The 11,546-nt window shown below is 42.7% G+C and overlaps 1 protein-coding gene across 4 annotated transcripts in view; it reads right to left on the reverse strand.

The window, feature by feature from the left end:
* The window catches only part of gpat2 (glycerol-3-phosphate acyltransferase 2, mitochondrial), an 84,029-nt gene extending 77,270 nt beyond the window's left edge, over window positions 1–6,759 (reverse strand). For 2 of the 4 annotated variants that reach the window (XM_062543992.1, XM_062543988.1), the window contains exons 1-2: window positions 6,648–6,759; window positions 5,683–5,789 (exon numbers count right to left, since the gene is read on the reverse strand). In XM_062543992.1, coding sequence (XP_062399976.1) covers window positions 5,683–5,772 — 90 coding nt within the window. In that variant the 5' untranslated portion in view covers window positions 5,773–5,789; window positions 6,648–6,759. Of the gene's footprint in view, window positions 1–5,682; window positions 5,790–5,969; window positions 6,008–6,048; window positions 6,083–6,647 lie in introns of those variants that run through there. The other 2 variants (XM_062543989.1, XM_062543991.1) reach the window with 2 other exon arrangements.
* Window positions 6,760–11,546: the final 4,787 nt, after the last annotated feature.

Here is an 11,546-nt window from a genome sequence, read left to right on the forward strand (position 1 = left end):
ATCAAACCATGCTAATATACTCAACTGGCCTTATCTGCACAGTGTAGATTGCCGTGAACTATGGCTGTTTTTTCTCTCCGTTACACATTACTTTCCACTATTTTCCAATGTATGGTGGAGCAGACGGACATAAATACAATGTATCCAAGTCAAACAAAGAACAAGCTAAAATAAGTTATTTTTTTTACATTCACATTTTATCGCAACTGCTTTATTTGTGTCTTTTGAGGACTAATGATGAGGAAATGATTTCCTACCACAAACATTTACAAAGTAATTTTTTACTGGAAAGTAGGGCTGTCAACGAATATTCTAAATTCGAATGTATATTCGAATTGTTTCAAAAAACAGACATTCGAAGCTGAAAATTAATATTCGATTATGTAAACATACGCCCGCGGTAGTAAATATACGCACGCGCCCCGCGGTAGCAGAGGTCTGGTTTGCAAGATGGTGCGAGGGGGGAGGGGCCAGAGTCAGGTCACGGCAGGAGTCACACACTGTCTGTCACACACTGTCTGTTGAAAGTTGACTTAGGCTACATGGAAGATGGCAGAAAGTGCAGCGCAAAACTCTACCGCAGCAGAAAAAGCCATTTTAACACCACAACATTTGAGAAGCCATGTCTGGAAATACTTTGGATTTTGGTCGGTACAAGGTGAAATTGTGGAGCCGCGAGATAAAGTTGTATGTAAGCTATGTAAGACAGAGTTAGCATACCATTCAACCACTACCAACTTGAAGTTACATCTAGAAAATATGCACCCAAATGATAGTGGAACTTCAACTAAACAGCCACGCATAGACACGTATTATGCGCCGCCCGCCACAAGCTCTTTGTCTGCAACAAGACAGGAGGCCATCACGCAAAAATTAGTTTCATTCATTAGTAAAGACATGAGACCGATCAGCGTCGTGGATGGGGCAGGCTTCAGGGAGTTCTGTCAGGCAATGGAACCGAGATATTGCATCCCTAGCCGCGGAACAGTCACAAGCAGAATCGTAGGTGTGTATAACAGCACCGTAGACAAAATAAAGGAATCAATCAAAGACAAGGACGTGGCTCTTACCACGGATGGGTGGACATCTCTAGCGACAGCATCCTACGTTACAGTGACGGCCCATTGGATCAGTGATGATTGGGAAATGCTTAACAAAGTGCTGAAAACAGAAGAGCTTAAGGAAAGCCACACCGCAGAGAATGTAGGCCAATGCATTCAAGAGATCTTGGACTTTTTTGGTGTAGAAAGGGTGATTGCCATCACAACGGACAATGCTACTAACTATGTCAATGCAGTGGAGAGGCATCTTCAGACGGTAAATATACCATGTGTGGCACACACATTGAACTTGGCTGTGCGTAAGGGGCTCGGGGTCAGAGCCATTGAAATCCCCGTTAGTAGGCTGAAAATTGCGGCCTCACATTTCAGCAAATCTTCCACCGACCACTACCTCCTTAAGCAGAAACAACAACTTTTGGGGTTGAAAACGGAGAAGCTGATAAACGACTGTCCGACGCGCTGGAACAGCACGTACGAAATGATCTCCCGTGCGTCGGAGCAGCAAGCAGCTGTGTCTGCTGTCATCTTCGAGAAAAAACTGTCAAGAATGGAGCTGACTACAAGCGAATGGTCCCTACTGGAAAAGGTGAGTAAAGTGTATGAAAAATGTACCGTAATAGGCTGGACACATGCAAAGCTGTCCTAATATATTTTAAATAGCCTAGGTAGAATTATGGCTCGTGTGTGTGAATGTTAGAGCTGGACAAATGCGAACCTGTCTTAATATCAACGTATTATATTTACTTATTTATTGCAGGTTCAAGAGGTCCTTAAACCATTTAAAGTGGCAACAGAAGCACTTTCAACTGACACATATCCAACAGCGTCGGCTGTGCTGCCTTTAACACACGTTCTGCTTGCTCAACTGAACAAGCGAAGCCAAGACGAACCGCCTGCACTGTCAGAGATGAAGACAAACATCGTCACAGATCTGCAGAAGCGTTATAGAGAGGAAAGGGGCGCGTTTATGCTGCTTAACAAAGCGAGTTACCTGGATCCACGCTTTCATCGCCTCGTTCATTTGAAAGAGGAGCAGAGACGGCAGGTGCAGGTAGCTATTCTGGAGGAGATTAAACAAGTGAAACTGGCAGGAGGCACAGGCAGTGAGGCCGCTGCCGGACAACCCCGTGAGCAACCCGCTGAGAAAACGGCGTTATCTGCTATGGGGTGTCTCTTCGGCGATACGTATTGCACCGACAGCCGAGACCAGGTCCAGGACATCACTCTGCAGCTTCAGAGAGAGATGTCGATGTATGAACAAGAGTCTCCAATACCTGCGCAACAAAATCCTCTAATGTGGTGGAAAACTTGTGGCTCTGGGAGATACCCTCATGTCGCCCAGATGGCGAAGAAATATCTTTCCATCCCCGGATCCTCAGTGCGCTCTGAACGCGTCTTTTCCTCCGCTGGGAATATAGTAAATAAAAAGAGATCAGCACTGGCCCCGTCAAATGTGGACTGTCTTGTGTTTTTAGCAAATAACCTGTAGGCTAGGCCTTCAGGCTATAAAGACCCGACGGTGACCGTGCACTAAAAAGACAATGGAATAAATAGCAGTCAGACCCCCCCTTTTTTTACGCACCAAGAATGTAACTATAGCCTTTTTCTTTTAATAGCACTTTATGTTTTATGAACCTCAGGGTAAAAGTTCCTTGTCACATTTCTTGGAATTGCGTGCCTCATTTTATTTAACGTTAAACAGAAACATTACTAAAGTGTAAGCTACTGTACTGACTGAATATTGCATGAATACGGTAGGCTAGATGCAGCAGTTTCATGCACTGCAGGCTTCCACGGGTTTGATCAATTACCGTTTCGTGTCAAGGAAAAATTACATGTTTACCAGCAAAGTTCGTTGTCGGTTCTAGGCTATATACTGTAAAACTTCAATTAGCCTATATGTTAATGTTTCAATGTTTCAATCACCGAAGCATGCTAGGGACAAGTCGCGACCTTAAATAGCACAAAACTCAGCACTACTGAACATTTGTTTATTGTTGTTCATTTAAATTACGCGCTGGGAGCGCAAGGGGTGGTTTTGTGTACGTTGTCAAATGTTTAAACTTAAATAAACTGCCTATAACAAGTAGTTATGTGTCTTTGTATTCATTTGTCCTGTTATTGACGTAATAGGCGTCATTGACCAAATGCATAACCAGATATTCGAATGGATCGAATATATGGGTTTTTTTTAGAGCGAATACTTGAACGTCATTTTTGAGCAATTTTGACAGCCCTACTGGAAAGTTCTCCCCATTGTATGCCAATAAGACTACCTGGACATCAAACTAGCGGGAAAATATGCCTGCGTTACTCAGCGATTCCTGGCCCTACATCTGTTTTGACAAGTGTTGCCATCAAAGTGCTATTACTCGAAACAACCAACTGTCTTTAAAGGCATGCATAATTGAAGCTTTTACGGGATTGTTTTTGTAAATATTGCCAGTAGTTACAGGTGTTTTTGCCCATTTTTAGATGGATTTGTCAAAGTGGGGATTTTGAAACCAATTCACTTAAATCTCCGAGCATGACGGAAATTGTAAGAAAAAGGATACCTAGGCCAGTGGTCGGCAATAGGCGGCCCGCGGGCCAGATGCGGCCCGCAAGCAAAAACATCTGGCCCGTGAGATCTTTTGAACCAGAGAATGAAAAAAAAAAAAAAAAAAAAACGTTTTAAAAATCGGACTGCCAGTCTCAAACATGCTCTTTATTTTGAAACATAACTTTCCAGAACAGAAGAATTTCAATCAATCTAAATGCTTAGATATTTGTTTCATCTGAATGCGAGTGAAGCACGCAGCGAGGTGCAGCGTTAACGCACAACATGCAAAAACAAATGAAGTCAGTGGACAGCGCTGGTTCTCAAATTCCAAGCTAGTCCCTAAACACATGTTGTCATTCAAACAACGGACATAGGCTTATGGTGATAATTAAAACACGACTTCTTTTAAACAGGCCTGACATCAAACAGGCAATTTACGCACACATAGACTGTGAAAAGTAAAACACGAGTTTCAAACATGGCGTGCGACAGGAACGCAACCTTTAAATTAGCATGCTTAGTTTCGTGGTGCCGTCTTGTACTCTTTGCATGCAGAGACACCCTCGTTAGTTGTTACAGATCAGGCATGTGGGCTTTGCATTAATACAATTAGGGAGGATGAATAGTTCTCTGTCCATTCATCATTAAAGATCCTGTTTTCGCTGTAACTTTCTCTTCAGATTTTTTCATAATGCCATTTTTTGACAGCTAACAGCAACGCGAGGAAATGTTTTTCTGGTGGTTTTTATTTTTTATTTTTTAAAGACACAGGCATATAATAGCGCCCCCAATGACCAGTCGACAAATTTAACCTACATCAGCCTGCTTGAATGTCTCTGCTCTGTCATTTCAAGAGCGCCTATCATTTTTACCTCCTCCGATATTAATTAATTAAATTAGCCATTGTTTTGGTTGTGAACTTGTGGCCCGCTATGTAATGGCTTGGAAAATATCTGGCCCGAGGCCAAACTTAATTGCCGACCCCTGACCTAGGCTACACATTGAAACGCAAATCATTTTCATATCTCTCGCTTTGTACAGCATTTCAAATCTGGTGATCAGCAAATGTATTCAATGAACAATTTTGAAACCAAAACAACAAATCAAACACAAACATGCTATTACTTTTTTTTTGGCTTACAAGGTCGTGCCTGAGCGAACTAAATTATGCCTCATATCCTACTGCAAACACGAGAAGGTGAGTTTGATAGCACCAGATGGTCAAAGCATCAGATAGGCCCGAGCTGAGAAAGCACTGTGGCCTAGCAGGGCCTCGAGGCTATCAAGTAACAATCAGTCCACGGCTCAAATGGTATCAGTTGCTTTCTCGACCCGTAAGCTGTACTTAATGAGCCCTTCTAACTGCAATCAAACATATGGAATGGGCAGGGGAGAAGGAGATCCTATCCAGGATAACAGCCCTAGATAGGCTTAGATCGTACACCGAGGGCTTTGGGAGAGAAAAACAATAGGACTTGGATCAGTGTGAGAACAGAAAGTCTCTGGGTGTTAGTGGAGAGGCTGATTTTGTTATTGACCTCTGGCAGAGATAAACGGACAGAGGAGAAGGCCCTGGTTCAGGTCAAGCTGTCTATCGAAGAATCTTTCCACAGGATCCCTGAAGCAAAAACTGCTAGTGGTTTCTGACCCGTCTTTGTGTTGTTGATAGAATCATGAAACACTTTGAAAATGACTACACGCTTAAGTCATAATTAAGCCTAATTTCATTGTTTTCTATTTTTACGGGTGTTCCCAAATGTGTGCATTCTTTAATTGAACATTACAGGTTCCATGCCAAAGTCCTGACAATTGCAATCTCCTGAGATGGTAAAATAACTTCTGGAAATGTTGCATACCCAGCCATTGATGGTTATGTTTGGAGTACAAAAACATGACTGACACCTCTGAACAACTGCTCTTTCAGGAACAAGTAATTTCCCTGAGAAACGCACACTTAGGCACACACTCATGCACCTCTCTCACTCACACACGCTCAAACACACACACTCACTCACACATACTTCTCCTATGATACTGCCTGGCAAGTGAGGCTATTATGAAAGTGCACTGGCAAAGTACCGTTGGTTTCCTGGAGGCTGGAACAGCAGCGGCAGCGGGTCCATCTCCTGCACCCATCTCAGCCTCCATAGCTTCGCTTGCTATTACCATCTCTTCTCAGCACAAACCTGGAAATAATAAGAGGGGTTTCAGTATAATAATGTGCCACTTTAATGTACAGGTAGATTTACAACATAACTGCAGTTAGTGAAGAAGAAGCCATAGAGAAAGTGGTGGTGGTAAGCTTCTGCCTAAAATCTACCTGTAACCTGATACAAGTGTTATGGAGCTGGCAATGGTTCACTTACAGAGTCCAAATATTATGAAATGCTAAGCTATGTTTTTGTATGCACTGCAATACCACTTAAAATGCATTCGTCATGCTACCTTATCTTCCTATCTTCTCAATACCATCACATACCAGTGGAGGAGCTGATCGACCTTGGATGTGGTGGCAACCTTCTTACAAGGTTCGTTTCTGCTGTTATCCTTTGCATGCTAGACAGGCATGATACACGAGTCCGACGAACCAAACTAATCATACACATGTTCGACAACAATTTGCTATTGCTAAGTAAAAGCACTAACAACGTGCGTGCCTGAGAACGGGTGGCGCATGACAGTTAACTTGGCTAACTATGTACACTACCATTTTAATCAGACAAGTTCATTTTAAGACTTCACATTCCACTATGAGCTAGGAATCAAGCATAACATTTAACGCCTCACCACCATTGTCACCGAGTTAACACATTAACTGAGTAGGCAAATAGCTAAGCTTCTTGATTGTTTCTGCTTAGCGCAAATCAAGCCACTTCACGGGTCAACTAGCAAACGCCAACCAGCTAGCTAAGCTAACATTAATTAATCTCCTCCACTTCGTTGCTAGACATGCTAAAGTTCCTAAAAGCTTACGTTTTGTCAAAGTAGTGCTAGCTGCTCAATTGTTTCTGTAACATCTTTACATACAACAAAAATGTGCATACCTGTTGAAAGAGTCAACTCTACTCTCGACACAAAATTCACTAGGCACTGCAGCAAGTTTTTTCGGCGACTAATCTTTAATGGCCAATAGATGGCGCTGGCGCTGATTATTTCGTATGGTCATTATCTTGGTGTCTATTTTGTTATGAACAGTAATGAACAAAACCCTGATATAAGCGTATTGCAGTCCGCACCCCGCCCCCCCCCTCTCTCTCTCCACACACCCCCATCTCTCTCTCTCTCGCACACACACACACACACACACACAAGTGCATGCAAATGCTCTCTCTCTCTCTCTCTCTCTCTCTCTCTCTCTCTCTCTCTTCAAACACACCCATCTCTCTCTCTCTCTCACACACACACATACAAACAAAGAAACACATCCTGAATTTCTAGGCCCGGGCTTCAGAGTGAGTGTGTGTCTTATTATAGGCCATTACACAACAGCACTTCCAAACAAGGCCTGAACAGCTAGTGTCTGCCTCTGACACGCAGAGGGATGGAGTGTGAGTTTTTGGGGAAGTTTTTTGGAAAGATGGGGCTGGGGAGGAAATCGGATGTTGCCCAAAATAAATCTCACACATCAGTCCCTGTTTTGGTGGTGGTGGGTGGTGGTGGGGGGTTTCGGGTGGGGTGGGACAAGGCGTTGAATAATATCAAGAGCAGCGGCATATAAAAATTCAGTGAATGCTCTTTATCTATCCAATTACAGCTGGGACATAAGCTGGAACTGCTAAGTCACCAGTGTACTCATCACACCCGATAGGCCACATACAGAGAGAGAGAGAGAGAGAGACAGACACTCACACACACACACACACACACACACACACATAGACACACATACACAGACACACGCAAAGAGAGAGAAAGTGATAGACAGACAGACACACACGCACACACACACACACACACACAGGGAGAAAGAGAGAGAGAGAGACACACACTCAAACTCCCCAAACAGCCATATCAAGCCAGGCCTTGGCAAAGAATCCCAGTGTTCCACTCTCCATCTATCAAACGGGGCTCACGGCCACAATTATTGTCAGCCAAAACAGCCTCCTGCCCCTCTCCCTCTCTCCCTCTCTCATCTTTTGCTCCCCTCGCCCATCGCCTGGCTTGATTTCCCCTCCCCTCCCTCTTCATGTTTTTTTGTGTAACTCTCTCTCATTAAGCCAATGGTGTGGAAGGGCACACAAACAGATAGAGGGAGGGAGAGAAAAGAGAGAGAGCGAGAGTGCTGGTGGCTGGCTGCGGCAGCCAATCCATGCTGGGCTGCCTCGCTGTGAGAGCTAGCGGGATGGTAATCCCCACTGGTTGGGTGCCTGTGAGAGCTAGCATGGCGCTAATCCGTGCTGGCTGGATAGCTGGCTGGCTGGAGTTAGCATGGGTTCAGGGGGCGCTAAGCAGCCATGGCTGTGGTCCAGAGCGCTAAACAGGCTACGGTATGTGGCACACAATGTGGGACGATCGACACTGGATGGAACTGAGCTATAGCTGCCAGTGTAAGGACAGAGCAATAACATTGCCAGGTCGTTTTATCTAGGGATTTTTTTTTTCTTTTTCATTTTTTAAATACAAAAATGTCTGCGCCTCTGGTGATATAATATTTCACTGAGGCAAGACTCATCAATCTGCATGCAGTGGAAAGTATGCACGTCAATATTTTGAACAGCACACAAACACACATTTATACACACGCACACACACACACACACACACACACATTTGTATAACACTACTTCATCATTCACTCCTTATCCGTATTAAAATCATTAAACATCACACACACATACAGTACACACACACACACACACACACACTCACACACACACAAATCCACACACATTCACAGACGAGTCTAGTTTGGCATCTGCGAACGGACTCAGTCAAGCGGCTCATACATCATCAACCTTGCCCATGGTAAGGCGGCGTGTAATATAATTTATGGCGCCGCCTCCCCTAGCTCAGCAGCCTGTATCAAATACCATTCACATCACATAGATGCAGGCGAGGGCAGTAGCCAACCTCCCAGGATTTACTCATCTCTCTCTCTCTCTCTCTCTCTCTCTCTCTCTCTCTCTCTCTCTCTACCTTTCTCTCTCACTCTCTTTTCTTCTCCATCTCTCTCTCTGTCCCTCTCTCCATTTCTCTCCCTCCCTTTCTATCTGACAGACTCACCATCACCGTCCATCCTTTGAAGTTGTGACAGGCATTCTGGTCAAAAATACTCTGCTGTGGTCAAACAGAAGTTTCATCCATAAAAGAGTGTCTTATTCCCTTTGTAGACTCAGAGGATTAGACTGTCTCGGAAGAGAACACACTTACGCACACACACACACACACACACATACACACACACACACTCTCACCCCTTGACAGCCGGCCAAGTTTGAACAGTGTGAGGTGCAGAAGTTCTTGAAAAGCCCATGGTAAAACGTTTATTTACTTTTTTTTTGGTGGCTGGGTCAACAAGCGGGCAAAGCAACAAAGAGAAAACAAAATTACAATGTGGTTTAAAGACTCAAAAGCACAAAGTGGTGACAAAGATGCAACACAAGAAATGTCCACAGTGGGATGTCCAACAATCCATCATTGGTAACACTTTACTGTAAGGGTATCAAGAATGCATGCATGAATTATTTCATGATTTATGTATTACTTCATTCCTTTATATCTTGTGAATCATCAGGAATTGACGTGAGTTCACAGTCTCTCATTCATGCCCTCATACATCAACACATCAGCTAAGACATTACTGTAGGTACGATGGGTACCCCATGATTTATGATTTCTTAATCGTCACGATTACATGAAGTTAAGCTTAATTGTGCTTGAGTTCATCATGTCTGTAGCCCCTCAACTTAAAGTGGTGAATATTTTTGGCAGAAAAAGAGATGATCATAAACCATCATTCATAATAATTTGCCCACCATACCAAATGCTTTAGATGATGTGCTGTTCAAATATGATGTCACGATGAACTCATGTCAATTCCTGATGATTAAAGAGATTTTAAGGATTGCATTTTCTACATAAATCATGAATTAATTAATGAATTCATGATTCATGGACCACCACCGTATGTAAGTGCAATTGTCACCCAATCATTTTTTAATGGAAGTGTCTTCTCTACCATTTCAATGTTCTTATGCACCTTCTCATGCATTCACAATTATCAACATTCAGCCCCAATAGGACTGGGAGAAACTAACAAATCAACACCAATCCAACGATTCAGTGTCCTCCTCAAGATGAGATGGCTGCATGCCACTTTTAGTTTTAATTAGAGTTCAGTGAAGCACAGGCTGATCTGAAGAAGGCAGATTCACCTATTTAAAAATGTAAGCTCATTAGAGTGATGAGTGCCCTTAATGTTGTGATGCATTCTGATATAGCAATTAATTAAATATTATTCATATTGAAGCATGCTTTAACCACCTATCATTTCATAATTATCGTTTTGATTTTTAGGATCAATCGACGAGTCAACAATCTTGCAGGAAAGGCAGTGAGAAGCTGGTTCTGACTCTCTTTTCATTGACTCTCATTCTGTCAGTGCCAGTGGTGGAGTACAGTATATCTTTTAGATACACATTTCTATTATAGATAACTTCTGATTGAACGTTATACCGGATGGTCTGAAGTGTTGGAAAACACCTCACAACCTTCTAAGAAATTGTTTGCGACCAGATTCATGCAGATGATTATTTCACTTTGAAATATATACACACTTTAGATAAGGGCACAGACAACAAGCCACAAGTCATCACATGTCTATTTTTTTTTTAACAGAAATAGCATATTTTTTCCACAGTAATGGTATTTGCTGTGACATCAACCAGGATCATTTAATAACAGCTTCCTGGACACTCATCCATTAGTGTGATAGCAGCAGTTTAGCACGGCACGTCGGTCATGTAAAATAAACAAACATTCACCCTCATCAACTCATCTGTCTGTTCACTCACCCCAAAAACACTTTATCTCACAGTCTTGGACATGATGTCTTTATTTTTTTTTTTTATTATTTTATGCCACGGACAGACTTTCTAGGGTGAATTCAGTACAGGCTAGATCTTATAGTAACGCTAGTACATTTCTGTTGTTTGAATAAATTCTGTACTGTAAAAACACTGCAAAAGAAGCTTTTCTAATGTTTCTGCAATTTCAAACCAATAAATGAAATCTGAAAAAAAAAAAAAAAACTCGGTCAAGAGCTGTCACTGACGACTATGCAGCAGGTCGTGGCGCAGGGCGATGCTGTCAATCACACACACACACACACTCCTCTCACTCCGCTGTCAATCCGTTGATTAGGGTGAATGTTCATTTATTTCTCTACTCATCAATCAACTGAACTTTCGCTGTTTGTGCTAATTAGTTCAGTCACTACAGATGTCTCTGGCTTTTTCAACTGACAATCAAAGCCAAGTGTATAGACCTTCCATCCTCGTTTATAGTCCACCCTGCAATCGTAGTGTAGCTCTCTGCATTGACTATCCATCCCCTGACTAGAATGTGTACCATGCTTAACCCCTGTCTGTCTGCCAGCATGTCTGTCTGTCTGCATGTCTGTCTGCCTGTCTTTCTCATTCTCTGCTCACCACTCATGTCTTGAGCTCCCTTTGATGTCTGCTGACTCTTTCCATTTCTTGTCAGGTTGTCAGATTCAGAGCAGGCGGAGGTGTCTTTGTTCATTAATAAGTAATTTTGTTTGTCCTCTATGGGAGTGGACGAGCGAGTATTCGATCTCTCTCTCTCTCTCTCTCTCTCTCTCTCTCTCTCTCTCTATATATATATCTATATATACTGTATTTAGTATTATATATATCTTATACAGACAGTGCAGTCGGAAAGTTTTCAGACCCTTTCAAGTTTTCCACATTTTGTTGTGTTTC

Source organism: Sardina pilchardus, chromosome 8 (genome assembly GCF_963854185.1).
Source record: "Sardina pilchardus chromosome 8, fSarPil1.1, whole genome shotgun sequence".
Classification (NCBI taxonomy): domain Eukaryota; kingdom Metazoa; phylum Chordata; class Actinopteri; order Clupeiformes; family Clupeidae; genus Sardina; species Sardina pilchardus.